The sequence below is a fragment of the Scylla paramamosain genome, chromosome 10, assembly GCF_035594125.1.
Source record: "Scylla paramamosain isolate STU-SP2022 chromosome 10, ASM3559412v1, whole genome shotgun sequence".
NCBI lineage: Eukaryota > Metazoa > Arthropoda > Malacostraca > Decapoda > Portunidae > Scylla > Scylla paramamosain.
This window is the reverse complement of record NC_087160.1, coordinates 26,702,203-26,718,442: the sequence shown is the minus strand read 5'-3', so window position 1 is coordinate 26,718,442 and position 16,240 is coordinate 26,702,203. Positions and strand designations below refer to the sequence as shown.

The 16,240-nt window shown below is 43.2% G+C and overlaps 1 protein-coding gene across 4 annotated transcripts in view; it reads left to right on the top strand.

The window, feature by feature from the left end:
- Positions 1-16,240, top strand: part of LOC135104451 (high affinity cGMP-specific 3',5'-cyclic phosphodiesterase 9A-like) — a 209,027-nt gene that overhangs the window by 161,713 nt on the left and 31,074 nt on the right. For 3 of the 4 annotated variants that reach the window (XM_064011901.1, XM_064011902.1, XM_064011900.1), the window contains one exon: positions 3,270-3,419. In XM_064011901.1, coding sequence (XP_063867971.1) covers positions 3,270-3,419 — 150 coding nt within the window. Of the gene's footprint in view, positions 1-3,269; positions 3,420-16,240 lie in introns of those variants that run through there. The other variant, XM_064011904.1, reaches the window with a different exon arrangement.

The window sequence follows — 16,240 nt, the reverse complement described above, 5'->3', positions numbered from 1 at the left end:
GAAATATGTGACTTATTCCTGACGTATCTTATGCACTGAGTCGTAATTAATATTTCCATGTAGTGTTCTTGTGTTGGCTGTGGAATGTGAAGCTCAGGACAAAGGGGTGTCGGAATTCATACAGGTGCACACAAGATAATGATAATGAATAATAAGATTAAAAAATTATCGCTTACATGAGTATCTTACGTGTCATACATATTTTCATTTCGCTTCGTCTCTTAATTTCCCAGACTATTTTCTGACAATACTTTTTAGGACACAGTAAATATTCTTTAATGTAACTGTATATCCTCTCTTCCTCCTCCTCGTCCTCGTCTTTCTCCTTTCTCATTATTAATTGCGTTTGTTTCTTTACGTAACTTGATCAGTGTTGAGTGGCGCGTAGAGACCATGAAGAGAGAGAGAGAGAGAGAGAGAGAGAGAGAGAGAGAGAGAGAGAGAGAGAGAGAGAGAGAGAGAGAGAGAGAATACAAAGTCAATTGAAGTGTAAAATTAACCGAAATACAAAAAGAATAGGAGTGAGGAGCGCTGGACAAGGTGGGTTTGGTTCTCTCACCTCGCTGCGCGGCGCCCCACAACGGTGTTCGTGCCCCCCAAGCCAGCATGTAATAAAGGGATCTTGTCAAGCTGTCCCTGTGTAGCGGGGAAGGTTAATATGAGCATCTTATTATTGTTTTCCCGGATCTCGGCTTGTATGAAGCGACGCGTCTCACACACACACACACACACACACACACACACACACACACACACACACACACACACACACACACACACACACACACACACACACACACACACGTACACGCTCTTAAAATATACATGTTCAAGTACCAGTCTCTCTCTCTCTCTCTCTCTCTCTCTCTCTCTCTCTCTCTCTCTCTCTCTCTCTCTCTCTCTCTCTCTCTCTCTCTCTCTCTCTCTCTCTCTCTCTCTCTCTCTTTTGTGTGCGTTTACTAGTATATATATATATAGCATTGGTTCTTAAAGGCCAGCAGTTTCTTATCTGTCTATTTTTTTTTGTTTCCTTCCATATTCCTTCCTTCTTTCTTTTTTTTTTTCCTTAGAGAGTAAGAGAAAAATGAGGAAGCAGTAATGATTCTTTGTTTTCTGTTCTTTTTAATTTCTTAGTTTTCCCCAAGACTTAATGCTACTACTACTACTACTACTACTACTACTATTAAACTGTACCTCTATACATATTTTCACTCCCTTACCTTATAGCTGTATATATAGTGATGGGTGGTGATGGAGAATGATGGGTAAAGATGGGGGAGTGACGGGTGGTGATAGATGGCATGGGGATATAGTGATGGGAGTAATGGGTGGTGATGGGTGTGTGGTGATGGGCGGTACTGGGAGGCGGTGTTTAATGGCGTGGATTGATCGAAGGTAATGGAGGTTGTTGGGTCATGATGCGAAAGATGAGTAGTGGTGGTGGTGGTGGCGGTGATTGTTGTAGTTATGTAGTTCTTTGTAGCAATAGTGGTAGTTGTATAGCAGTAGTACTGGCTGTTCTTGTTATTGTTCTTATTGTTGTTGCTGTTGTTGTGATGGTAGTAGTTGTGGTAGTAGCAGTATTAGTAGTAGTTGTTGTAGTAGTAGTAGAAGTTGTTGTTGTTGTAGTAGTAGTAGTAGTAGTAGTAGTAGTAGTAGTAGTAGTAGTAGTAGTAGTAGTAGCAACAGTAGAAGCACCAGCAACAACAACAACAACAACAACAACAACAACAACAACAACAGCAACAACAACAACAACAAAAATAATTGCGTAATTTTTTTTCATTATAGTCGTGTTACATATTTCGAGTTTACAACAAGTACTTACGTTAATTTGTTTTTCCTTTTATATAACATCCCAATTCTCACTAAAATAAAGATCCATGTTTCAGCTTCATCACGGGGATTAACATAAACATTGTCATATCCTTCCCCGTAACGAAACAAGTCTTGCATAACCCTCACTCTTCCTCATTTCTTTAATATGTCTCTGATGATAACTTCCTGCAGAGGTGTGTGTGTGTGTGTGTGTGTGTGTGTGTGTGTGTGTGTGCTTCTTATTTATTTTTATTGAGAGAGGAATTATCACTATGTATTTTTAGTTGTATGTTGATTAGTGGAGTACACACTTGATAATTACGTATGTTTCGTGTATGTAACTATTATACTTTGTGAGATTAGATTCATATGGCTATCCAATGTATAATGTGACTCCTCGCTATGGTTAATAAAGTACCTAGTTATCTGTCTTTGTGTGTGTGTGTGTGTGTGTGTGTGTGTGTGTGTGTGTGTGAGGAGGAGGCTGCTGCGGCGTAATTGATCTGCGAGGAAAGTGGACGCCAATCATACGTCGCCTTTTAGTCCTTCAGGTGACTTGTGAGTCGAGGATTTGTGGTGAAGAGAGAGAGACAGAGAGAGAGAGAGAGAGAGAGAGAGAGAGAGAGAGAGAGAGAGAGAGGAGAGAGAGAGAGAGAGAGAATCTGCTAAAGAAAAGGGAAGTTAATCTCCGTTTTCTACATCCCAATCCTTTTCTTCCTCTCTCTATATAATCACAAATAATACTACTGATAAAAAATTAGCTTATTAAGAATGAAAAATTTACTTTACTTGCACCGTAAACTAACCCCAATACTAACATTACTGCCAAGGAAGTGCACAGTAGGTTGTCATAACGCATTCCATCCGAATTCCGTACATGAGAGCATCGCGGCATTATCTCGTTGGCGGAGCTCGATCAAATAACCTCAAATTAGGAGCTTCGACACTCGTGAATCAAAGTTTTAGTTAAAGACTCTCAAAGCATTCGATTACCCTTCTGATGACAGCCTCGGGTTTTGTCCTACATTGAAAGTTGAAACTCTCAGTTTTCCATTTAGAATTTGATCTGCCAGGAAATCGTTGTTTATTCAATCTTGAGTGAGTCGCAATATAATTATTTTTGTAAGAGAGTGAGTAGAAATATAGAACATATTTCTATGCCATATCAAAGTTCCTCTTCCTTCTCCTCCTCCTCCTCTTCATTTTACTTTGCTATTTTGTTTCTTCCACTAGTAGTTAGTGTAAAATAGTAATACAAGCAGCCTAATAAGGATCTCAAAGTCTCTTCCTTTTACCTCTTCCTCCTCCTCCTCCTCCTCCTCCTCCTTCTCCTTCCTCATCTACTTCCCCGCAATACATCCACAATCCCCACACCAAACTTGCTGTAATCACCCCAACCTCCCTTGCAGCTCCTCATCACCTCCCACTTAGTCATTATTCTTTCTCCCCAGAACTGTTCCGGAGCGCTTGCGGGGCGGGGCCAGGTGACGTCATCAAGCTGTACACCAGTGAGGGACATGTACTGAACGCCGGGACATATCTCCCTGCTAACACCCCTGCCAACCCCTACCGTCTGCACGTCGCCGCCACCCCCTGCAACGGTGAGTGTTCTGCTGTGTGTGTGTGTGTGTGTGTGTGTGTGTGTGTGTGTGTGTGTGTGTGTGTGTGTGTTTTGTGGAGGGTGTGCGGCGTATTTGCTACCATGGCCTCTCTCTCTCTCTCTCTCTCTCTCTCTCTCTCTCTCTCTCTCTCTCTCTCTCTCTCTCTCTCTCTCTCTCTCTCTCTCTCTCTCTCACCACGACTATTTTTTAAAGGCCACAGATTTGATTAGCCGGGTTCTCAATAGTGTTTCTTCTGTTAATAATGTAGAAATTTTGTTAATCTGTCTCTAGAACCGTAAAAAACAGGCTTCAAAATCCGCGTCACTTAAACTACACTAAAGCCTTTAGAAAGTGGTCAGGATGCAGAGCAGAAGTGTTTTGAAATATTTTGCTCCTGTCTTTTGTACGTCATTTCATTCATTATGCATCCTGCGACCCAGTTCAGTTCACGCTTGTTTTTACAGCAGCCATCTACCTCCCTCCCTCCCTCCCTCCCTCCCTCTCTCCCTCCCTCCCTCCCTCCCTTCCTCCCTTCCTACCTGACTACCTACCTGACTACCTACCTACCTAACTATCTGCCTATCAACCCTCACCAATGTAACTGTCTGTGTCTCATTTATTTACTTGTCTATCTCTCTACTTACTTGTTTTCTTACGTATTTAATCACACACACACACACACACACACACACACACACACACACACACACACACACACACACACACACACACACACACACACACACAACCGTTGAAGGGTGATAACAAGAATGTGAATGTCGAGATAGAAACTATGTAAAGAGAGACGAATGAACAGAGTATGCTTCACATGTCTGAGGGGGGGGTGGTTTCACTCATACCGCTCTTCTAGACAGGGTGGAATTAAATGCTTTTCGTCTCATCAACTTCTCTCCTCTAACTGACTGTCTTCAGCCTCTCTCTCATCGCCGTAATGTTGCATCTCTAGCTATCTTCTACCACTATTTTCATGCTAACTGCTCTTCTAATCTTGCTAATTGCATGCCTCCTCTCCTCCCGCGGCCTCGCTGCACAAGACTTTCCTCTTTCTCTCACCCCTATTCTGTCCATCTCTCTAATGCAAGAGTTAACAAGAGCTTCTGTATTTCCACTTCCTATGACTTGAATTCCTTCAAGAGGGAGGTTTCAAGACACTCATCCTTCAATTTTTGACTACCGCTTTGGACCCTTTTCTGGGACTGGCATCTCAGTGGGCTTTTTTTTATTGGAATTTTTTTGCCCTTGGCCAGTGTCCCCCCTACATAAAAGAGAGAGAGAGAGAGAGAGAGAGAGAGAGAGAGAGAAGGACGGTGAAATGGAGAATTCATGAGAGGAGGAGGAATAAACTTAGAATAAGAGGCAAGAAAGGAGGGAGGAAAAGAGGGTCTGGAAGCGACGGGAACCGAGCGCCATAAAATAAGTCTGGAAAAAGAATGATGTTAAGGCTCCTCCTCCTCCTTCTCCTCCTCCTCCTCACCCCTTTTGCTTCCTCCCTCCCCTTCCCTCCCCTCCCTCCGGTCCTGCCACAGCCACCCTGCACCTGACTCTTAGTATTATGTTGATATTAATGTTCCTATGTGCCTCCCTGCCGGACGGGCCCTGCCATTATACAGCTTAGGTTTTTTTTTTTATATTCTCAATATTTATTTTCACCCTCATGGTTACGTTAGGTCAGCACAGAGGTATTTATTGATTGCTGAGTGGATGGCAGCGTCTCACTCTTGTTATTAAAAGTGAGTGACGATTATATACATTGGTTATGATAATGCTCTTGGGGGAGAGGGACGGGGAGGGGGGACATGGAAGGGAGAGGAACAAGGCAGGGCCAAGATACACGTCAAAGGCAGCTCTAGCCAATGACAGCTGCGAGGAAAAGAAAAAATAACAGGTATTGCTTTTGTTATGAATATAGGTATGAGAGTTGCTTCATCAGGTAGGAAGCCGACTGTACTTATATAATATAAATGATTATGACTAATTCTTTCGAGGGGGACGCTTCAAGATACTTATCCTCCAATTTTGTGTTATCTTGTTTTGATCTCTCTTTAGGGACTGGCACTCTCAATGGGCTTTTTACTCGTACTTTTAGTTGCCTTTAACCAGTGTCCCTCTTACATTAAAAAATATGTTTTTACTTATAATTGCCTTAACTCAAGATATACTGACTGGAAACATTGGAGGCGGCAGACAGTTACTCGCATATGCATTATTGATCTTCTCAACTTCAGTCTCTATTCGGGATGTTTTTTTTTTTTTTTTTTTTTTGTTTTGTTTTTATGAGCCTTTTCCAGGTATTTCTGTCTTGTGTCATTCTTCTGCTTATTCCTTCCTGTTTCGTATCTTCTTTAATGCAGTCTTTCCATAGGTCTTCTTATTCGCGTGCACTGGTAATATATATATATATATATATATATACGAGTATATATATATATATATATATATATATATATATATATATATATATATATATATATATATATATATATATATATATATATATATATATATATAATATATATATATATATATATATATATATATATTAATTTTCGTCATGAGAGACTTTCTTACTCTAAACATTTTAAATATAAATAAAATTAGTATCAGTTTCAGCACCTTAATTAATAAACTTTAGAAATATTTACTAACCTATTATAATATATCTATTTCAAATAAGACTTACAGTATATTGACATAAAAGATAATGACTGAAAGGATAAAAAAAGCAAACAGAAAAAAAATTTTTGGTTTCAAATGTTTCATTAAAGAACTGATGAATGGAAACCAAAAAAGCATTGGCAGGCAAACGAGATATTTAATTCCAGGAAACCTTAAAAAGAAAGGAAAAAAAAGGAAAGAAAGAAAGGAGGAAAACTAATAAACACCACCTCCACCTCCTCCATACGACTCAAAATACGCAACGCTAACCTAAAAAGAAATAAAATAAAAAAAAATAAAAAAACAAGCGAGATAAACAAGACCAGTGTAGCGGCAAGGGAAAACATGAGCACGCACTGAGATGAAGACACGGAAAAAGGTATTACTGAAGCACCTGCTATTGTGTGGCCTGGGAATGTGTAATGAAAAGAGAATGGTGGCACCAACACCTCAACGCTGGCCCGGGTGACGGAAAAGTGACGGAAAGTGACGGGGGGAAGAAAAGTCGTGGCGGGTGCAGATGATGAAGAGAAAAGCGTGTTGGGTCTAGGAGAGGAGAAGAGATGCCTAAACACTCCAGGCGATTCGAATAAGTGCAGTTCTGTCATATTTGTTTTCCTACCTGTTGTTTTACCTGCTATATTTCATCTTATTACCTGTACTTCACCTGGCTTCATCTTCACCACTTGTCCTCCTTTCTTCCTCCTCTCGTCTTCCTCTCCCTTTTTTTCCCGCCAGTCCTTCTCCTTCAGTTCATCTTTCTTTATTACCAGAATTTTCCTTACATTTGCCCCCATCTTCAACACCCGTTCTTTTCTTACTCGATTCCTCTTGTCCTTTTTTTTTTTCAGTCCTCCCTTCGTTCCTCCTTCAGTATCCCCTCATTTTTCGTACTAATTCACTTACAATTCTTCATATATTATCTGCCCTCCTCCCAGCCTCTCCCCAACTCCTTCATCCCTCCCCTCATTCTTCCCTTCCCTTCCCTTTCCTTCTTTATCCACAGTTACCCTTTGTCCCGTATCCTCTCCTCACTCCTCCCCTCACCCAGCATCCTCTCGTTCTCTTACCTGTTCTCCTCCACTCATTTCTCCTCGTCCTCCTCCCCACATCGGCCAACTCTCATTTCTTCCCACAGTACTTCTTATACGTACGCAGACCAGATCCTCTCCTAATCCCTCCCCTCATCCCCCTTCCTTTCCCCTCATATCTTCTCCTCTCACTCCGCGTTCCCTCGCCACAAATCTGCCCCAACCCCCAGTTCTTATTCCCCTCCTCCTCCTTCTCATCCTCATCCTTCCGCTGGCTGCCTCTCATCTCCTTCCTTCCTTCCTTCATTCCTTCCTTCCTCTTCATGTCAGGAGAGGAGATAATTGTATAATTCATATTGCATTGGCCTCGTTGATAAGTTTGTAGGAAGTTCCTTCTTGGCTAAAGTTTGATGATTATGATGATGATAAGGAGGAGGAAAAGGAAGAAGAGGGGAAAAAGGAAGAATTATAGGAAGAAAGAGCATGAGAAGAGGGAGGAGAAGGAGTGGAGGAGATGAGGAGGAGGAGGAGGAGGAGGAGAAGGATAATGAAACACAAGCAATTTCCAATCCACTAAGAGAGAGAGAGAGAGAGAGAGAGAGAGAGAGAGAGAGAGAGAGAGAGAGAGAGAGAGAGAGAGAGAGAGAGAGAGAGAGAAACTGACATAAACAATCACCTTGAGGGTGATGGAAATGCAATTCGCAAGTGATGTCAACTTCTGCTTCTGACACTTCCCTACTTCATCCTTTCTGCTCCAGCAACCCCCCACCCGCCCATCACCCCCCCGGCCCTGCCTCCCAGTGTGGCAGGGGCGAGTGGAGAGACGAAGCGGGGACGAAGAGAGAGGATAGACCATTCAAAAACACTTCCAATAGAGGTAGAAAAAATAAAGGAGAGAGAGAAAAAAAAACGTGAAATTAACACCGATGGAAGGGTTATCAACAGAGGAAGCTGGAGGCGTGAGGGGAATATAAAAAAAAATATTGCAGAGAGAGAGAGAGAGAGAGAGAGAGAGAGAGAGAGAGAGAGAGAGAGAGAGAGAGAGAGAGAGAGAATGGGGGCTGGTGGCAGGGAGGAGGGAAGAGAATGATGGGATGGGGGCACCCGGTAGATAGAAGAGAGGAGGAGACAGGTGTGTGGTGGCTGCTGCTGCTGCTGCTGCTGCTGCTGCTGCTCACCACAAATCAATAAGGTGCAGGTGTTGCTCAGGAAAGGGTTGTGCAGCTAGCTAGTGACACACACACACACACACACACACACACACACACACACACACACACACACACACACACACACACACACACACACACACACACACACACACACACACACACACACACAGAGAGAGAGAGGAATAGCGTCTGATGTCTTCCATAATTTAATAATTGAGTCCTCTTCCCGGTTAATTTCCGTGCCGTACTAGCATGTAAGCAAGCATTATTAATGTGTGCCCCCGTTTTCTGCTCCCACACCTTACATGTACTCACGTAATGTATCTGCCGTTCGTTTTCCTTATCTTCCCTTCACCTCTTCACTGTGCGTTACTCCGGTAGCCAGGTGAGCTCAGATGAGGCAGGTGAGAGGAGGGGCAGGTGCTAGAGAGAGAGAGAGAGAGAGAGAGAGAGAGAGAGAGAGAGAGAGAGAGAGAGAGAGAGAGAGAGAGAGAGAGAGAGAGAGAGAATGCTTTTAGACGAATATTTGGGACTTTTGTTGATGAGGGGAAGAACAGTTATCGGGGGCTTTCTTCTTTATATATAACATGTACAGATTGTACAGATATGCTCAGAGACTCTAGTTTGTTCTCTACGTTCTCGTATCTGGGATGAGTCTGCTTTGAATACAACCCAGCTCGTTGTTTTGTCGTGTAAGGGAACTGCGTACCTGCATGTTTAGCCAACACTTCTGACTATGTTGACGTTGTGTCGTATCTCTTACGGAACCCAAATATCCTGCGTTCTGAGTGACACACCCGACTCTGCAGACCCAATTTGTTTTGGCAGCTACATCCAGCTGCCAACATTCCTATTGCTACATTTCACCCATACGTTCATCGCGCAGTAATAAGTATACAAATGAAAACATCATTGCCTTAGACAGCTATTAGTATGGATTTCAATTTAAAGATATGTATGGGAATTTAATTTACATGTTAAAGGTGTGTGTGTGTGTGTGTGTGTGTGTGTGTGTGTGTTTGTGTGTGAGGGTTTTAATCAGCAGGTGTGTTGATGGGTTTTAATACGTATACAAGTGTGTGTGGGAGTTTGATTTAGAGGTGTGTTTGTTTGCATTTTGAGTTACAGGTGTATGTGGGAATTTGATTTACAAGTGCGTTCAAATCTACAGGTGTGCACGTGGTTAATGATCCATCCAATAGTTGTCCATTTCCTGTACTTTTTTTTTTTTTGTATCGAATCATAAGTATCAATATATTCTATCAAGTTTCCATCTAGTACACATCCCTTCCCTTTCCCTTGATACAGAACCGTGAGTAAATGTTTTGACTATATTAACCTTTTCACCGCTATTTGATACATCTTTTCCTAATCACTAACCACGATGATACATCTTTTCTTGTCCTAAACTTATGTAGTGGACGTGAATGTCACGTGATCTATTTCGCTAAGTGTCTGCCTTCCACATTTCCATTTTTCCTTCACTGGATGGCGCAAGGCAGGCGTGGCAGAGAGGCGTGAATGAAACCTCCTTCACTCCTCCTCCCACTCGCTGCATTTCCTATCGTTTCCTTTCCTTTTTCAGTCAGCTCATTCACTCTGGGAATAGCGTGTCACCGTCAGCCCAATTAGGATGATGAAGCAGGTGTCACCGACGTGATGTGACATAAGTTTTGGTATTAAAAATGCTTATCTTTAAAAGGAGGAAATGTTGTAGAAGTTGTTACTTTGCTAGTTATATTACTTTTTTTATGAATAGATAGAACACTTTAAAACTATTATTACCAGTTTTTAGTATATTTATCGTTATTTTTATTACTGGCAGAAGTGTACGTGCAGCCTTTTATTATGTTACTACTTGTACTAGTTATAATATACTGTTTGCGAGGCGGTGGTAATAGCGAGAGTGGTAGAGGTGATGGTGATGATGGTGATGGTAAAGAGTTATAATGATGCAAATGACAGGTGTTTATAAAGTTCATAAGTGTTGGAGTTGCTGCAGGAAATGATGAGATAATGAAGGTGACGGCACTGAGGAAGGGTAATGAGAGAGATGGGAGGTGATGGTGATGAACGTAGGCAGAGGTAATAAATGGTGAGGTCCTGATAGTGATGGTGCTGACGGTGGTGATGAAGGTAGTGGTGGTGATGGGGGTGATAGATTAATCTGGGGCATTTGCACTTGATGGTCATGGAGTGATGGGGGAATGATGGGGTGATGGGTGGAAAGATGCTCTAGTTTTCTTTCACATACTGATCCACCAAATGAGATGTGGGAGGATTAGCAGTATTACGTATCTTGCTTCATATTATACGAATATGCATGTGTGTATATTCCTATCTCATCTCGGTATCTAAAACCTGAGGAATTTTGTCACCTTGTTGTTGTTGTTGTTGTTGTTGTTGTTGTTGTTGTTGTTTTTCTTCTGCTTCTGCTTCTGCTTCTGCTTCTGCCTCTTCTTCTTCTTCTTCTTCTTCTTCTTCTTCTTCTTCTTCTTCTTCTTCTTCTTCTTCTTCTTCTTCTTCTTCTTCTTCTTCTTCTTCTTCTTCTCCTTCTTTCGCATTTCTTACATACGAGTCTCCATTACATCTCCTGTTCCTCACATACGAATCTCCATTACATCTCCCGTTTCTCTTTTTCCTTGTTCCTTGCCACTCCACTTCAAGTCCATCTCTCACTCCATCCTTCTGTCTCCCCCTCGATCTCCCTTCAACAGCTGCTCTCCTGGCTCTTTTAATACGATTCTTCTCTTATTGTTCCTTTCTGTTTGCATTGTCTTCGTTCCTGGTATCCGTTGTCGTACCTCTTCAAATCTACGTACCTCTTTCTCGCATTGTCTCCCCCCCTGCCAAGATCTGCTGGCTCATTTAAAAGGTTCCTCATCTTCTCTTCTTACCAGATGGGATGGAGAAGGGTGTTGACGTTCGCAAAATAATGATTAGTCTCTCTCTCTCTCTCTCTCTCTCTCTCTCTCTCTCTCTCTCTCTCTCTCTCTCTCTCTCTCTCTCTCTCTCTCTCTCTCTCTCTCTCTCTCTCTCTCTCTCTCTCTCTCTCTCTCTCTCTCTCTCTCTCTCTCTCTCTCTCTCTCTCTCTCTCTCTCTCTCTCTCTCTCTCTCTCTCTCTCTCGGGGACGACATCACACTGCACTTGCGCTCACCAGACTCAAAAATAATGAATGCAATGAGGTGCTTTTTTCCCAGTGGCGCCATTCCTGGAGCTATTTCTGGCAGCGCCGGCAACATGTAGAAGCGTGCAGTCTTGCCGAGCAGCCGAGCATTTTGCATACTCTAACGATGTTCCTGAAAATGCCACGAGTCTTTCTGTGTATTCCAGTGCGTTAGATGAGTAGATAGTGCGATAGAGAGAGAGAGAGAGAGAGAGAGAGAGAGAGAGAGAGAGAGAGAGAGAGAGAGAGAGAGAGAGAGAGAGAGAGAGAGAGAGAGAGAGGATGAATGCTGCACTTCCGTCACGAATGTGTATCTAGTTTTTAAAATTCTGCATCAAAATAAATGGCAAGTGAGTCAATACTTATTATGGATTTTATTAGCGTACGTGTCGGCGACTAAACTTGACTATTCTTAACAGGCTGTGGTGGAAGTATTGGGATTTTCATGTTGCTAGTGATAACTTATGATTTCCACACCCCCAATGGAAAGTAAGCACACATGAGAACCCAATTACAAGGAAATATCTGCATGGCCATTGGCAAATACTCCTGATTAGAGTGAAAAAAAAAACGTTGCTGACCAGTGTTGCTCAGAAAACTAATGCAATCGTGATCGTCATATGATTTACTGAGTACTGCTGTTGTGGTGTAGGGGACGCGGTGGCTTAGTGGTCAGTACTGGGTTGTAGTGAGGTCGATGACGAGTTCGAGTTCTGCCGGAGGGTAGCCGAAGAATATCCACATGATATCCACATGCTTTCTATCAACGCCATCTTCGAGCCTGCCTGTATAGAAAAATTCGAGGGGGCTGTGTGAGTCCCTGCCCTCGTCACCATAGGCGGAGGCTGGCCATCGATCGTTCACATATACAGTACATATAACAATCTCAAGAAAAAGCGGATATGGCATCAGCTGGACAACAGATAACGTATGACGGTGAAAAGCAGAAGAGACCAACCTTCTCAAACCCCAGAAGAATTGCAGAAAAATTACTTACCGGTGTTATAGACCAAAAAAATTTGGAGAGCTAATACCACACATCAGTAGCTAAGTTCCCCTTACACAGGGATGCGGATGTGATAAATATTTGTGGAAGTCTCAGGCTTGTATCAGTGACGTCAGCGGTGTTAATTCCCCAGTCTGTCATTAGTGGATAATGAAGGAACGCGTTTATTTTTGGATCCATTGTGTTGGTCGCACGGCAGATCCCTCGCTGTTTATCCCACGATACTGTAATGTGTTCAGCATAGAATGGCGATAAATACCTGAATGTTTTTGTTGCCTTGCAGGGAGAGAAAAGGTTCTTTGTTTCCATAGGACTTAATCTGTCATGTATTCGTAGACGTCATACTTCCTTCTAAAGCCCCATGGAAACTGAGTAATTGAACTGCGGGAGGAAATACTCGTAAATTGGCTCGTAATAGTAGCAGTAGTAATGGTTAATAGTTGTTATTTATTTTTTATGTTTGTTGTGTTGGCAGATGAGTGGTAGATGAGTGGAACAGATTCAGTAATCAAGTTTAGTGTTGAGTCAATAGCTTTAAATGAAGATTTATTTATGAATGGGGATGACTGGAAGAAAATAAGCAGTACGAGTATGTTTTATGCAGATACTCCCGTATGTAGGCTCCATGACTTCTTGCAGTTTCCTTTATTTCCTTATGTTCTCGTGTTATTATTAGCAGAAACAACAACAACAGTAAGAGTAGCATCAGTAGCTGTAATTTAACACCTACCTTGATGCTCAGCGGAGTTACCATACACTCGTGATCAGAAGGTGAACAGCACACGCTCCCTTCTTGTGTATTCTGTGTTTTCTGTCGATTACAAGTCCTCTGATCCACTGACAATGTGCTCATAATAATATTGACAGTTTACAGAATTTAAGCAGGTCATGGGACTTAAGACAAAGGAAAAACGTTGAGGACAGAGGAAGAGAGTGCATTGTGTTACACTGCTCTTGTCTGTGACTGTATGAGTGCGTGCAGGAATGAGAGATCTGAGGGAGGGAGGATATTTACAAATTAAGTCACTGAGTACGAAAAGAAACAAGAGGGAAGATATAGAGGCAAAAGCAAGACAACTCTTACGAAATACTCTCATATAACACCAGTTCATACATTATGGAAATACAAGAAAAGTAGACTTAGTGAGTGGCAAGAAGTAAATGACAACGAAGGCTATAAAGATAAATAAATACATAAAAAAAAAAATGAAATAAACAAAAGTACTTTCCATGGAAGGAGTGAAGAAAAAAACTTTAAAACTCAGCGACGAGCAAACCAAGGTGCTGGAAGGTGTTCTTTGCACTAGATGAGTGACAGACCTGATGAGATGGGGGAGAGGGGGAGGGGGGGTGAAAAGCAGGCCAGAGTAGGTCAACCCTTCCCACTTCACCTTGTCTTTCCCCCATGGTCCCTCCCCTCTCCCTGTCGCCTTGCCTTCCTCGTCTCCCCCTCTTCACCTGCCCTCCTCTCCCCCTCATCTTACCTACCTTGCCCTCCTCGTCGACCCCTCATCACCTGCCCTCTTCCTCACGTGTCTCCCGCTGTTCCCCCCTTGCCCCCCCCTTACAGCAACAAACACGCCGGGACCCGCATGACGCCAGGTGTGTGTGTCCCAAGCCTCGCCCGCCGCCCGTGGTCGTGGATTAGACTCAGCAATGGTGGAATTCGGCAGCGAAATGTTGGTTGCAGTGAATCTGAATCCTCTTTTTCCTTTGGTGTTATGTGCTCTTGAGGTAAATGAATAACTGCTGCGGTGAAGTGAAGTAAAGCGTGTGAAGTAAGTGACGCAGTCTTCTCTTAAAACAGCCTTTAAATCCTCTAACTGCTGTTGGCACCAGGGCGTTTGTTACTCCGTTACAAGGAATATTAATTCATTTCACAGGCCAAAATGAAACTAGGGATACTTAAATGTCTATGTAAACTACTCGATTATTCCGTCTTTGAAAATTACTTTACTCGAATCTCACATCAGACCATTTTGTCAAGTTCAAGAAGCCTTGAAAGAGTTACAATACATGACACACTGCAGGAAAATAGCAACTGAAAGAAATGAGAGAAATGACAGGCAAAATTACCAAATCCTCATGTAAATTATTGAGTGAGGTGTAAGATTGTGTTAATGAGTGCATGGTTGGACATCATGCACACGAGTCCACCTTGGCAAAGCACACCACAGCGTCACCTAAATGTTGTTCTCTAGGGAAGAATTTCACTCGTGTATTTAAGATTTCGACTTGGTCACCGCCACGTGTGTGTGAGGCTGTCTTCTGGGTAGTGGCAGTGGCGGTGGTAGTGGTGGTCTTGGTGGGTTTAAACGGATCCAAGTGAGACCTCCTAGACCCGAGCCGCTGGTAAGGCGTTTGTCTGAAGCACTAGTGAGAGGAGGAGGATTGGTGGGTGGAAGGCAGGCAGGCGACAGACTAAGCTAGAGAATGCAGAAAAAGACTCGTCCTTCCTTCCTTCCTTCCTTCCTTCCTTCTTTTCCTTCTCATTTTCCTTCTTTCTTTCTTCCTTTTCCTTCTTGTCTTCCTTCCTCCTTTCTTTCTTTTCCTTCTTATCTTTCTTTTTTTCCTTATTGTTTTCCTTCCTTTCTTCTTTCTTTTCCTCCCTATCTTCCTTCTTTCCTTCCTTCCTCCCTTTTTTTCCTTCCTTCTATCCCTCCTTTTATCCCTCCCGCCGTCCTCCCTTCCTGTTTTCCTTCAATCCACCCATCCTTCTTCCTCCCTTCCTTCCGTCCTTCCTTTACTCAAACCTCTTCGGTCCGCCCTCCCTGCCCCCGTACCTGGTGTAAATATAGATATGTCACCAGCCTGTCCTCAGCTCCAGATCACGAGGCATTGCAAGGATTGGAGTCCTAGTGAGGGATCCTGTGGTGAGCCGTCCCCTCCCACACTCCCTTTTCTCCGCCACAACCGCCCCTCATATTCCCTTACCCTTTCCGACCGTAAACTATCCACCACCTACGTACGTTTCACCTCCGCACACTCACACTCAGTACCCAGGATCCACTCAGTCAGTCACTACCCACCCGCAGCAAAGGTCGAGGGAGAAGCATTGTTTCGGTGCATCGATCGCCCCATGCAGTGTGGTGACGGTCCACAGCTGAGATGACGCGTTCACCCCGCCGCACATGAGAGAGAGATCGATGTGCACGCCTCATCCATCACTCAGCACGATACCCTACGACCCACTTGAATGAGGTGTTCTCTAAGAGTGCCTGGGATTCAGAGATGCCGTGAAGGTGGGTGCAAAAACAAGCCATGGCTGAGAATCTGCACTGTAGGTCCATATTCTGAAATACTTCTGTGTTGCACCTCCAATACATTCAAAAGGCTCTAGTTTAAGTTTCACTTGTCCCTAAGGGTGTTCTTACTGTTCTAGTTACAAATTAATAATATTTCTACGTTATTTACTATAGAAACACTCTTGGAGAACTCGGCTAATCATATATTTGACCTTGGAAAATAGTCGTGATGAGAGAGCAAAGTGTTTCTAAATGCGGGCTGAACACCGGGGACACCAGTTGCTCCCGTGCCGCTCCTGTTCCCTTCCCCTTTCCTGCCCTCTTCACACTCTCTTCCCCCCTCCACAAACGCACCGTCTCGCCCCCACGTTTCCATATGCAGCTGCCTTCAGAGACGGAAGCTGCTGATGCGCCCCGAGCAGCTGCGCCAGTGATCCTTGTGTAGCAGAGCATGGAAGATTTGTTTATGCTTTCCGTGCTTATTGTTTCGTATTCGAAGAGGAATCACTTGGTGGTGGTATTTT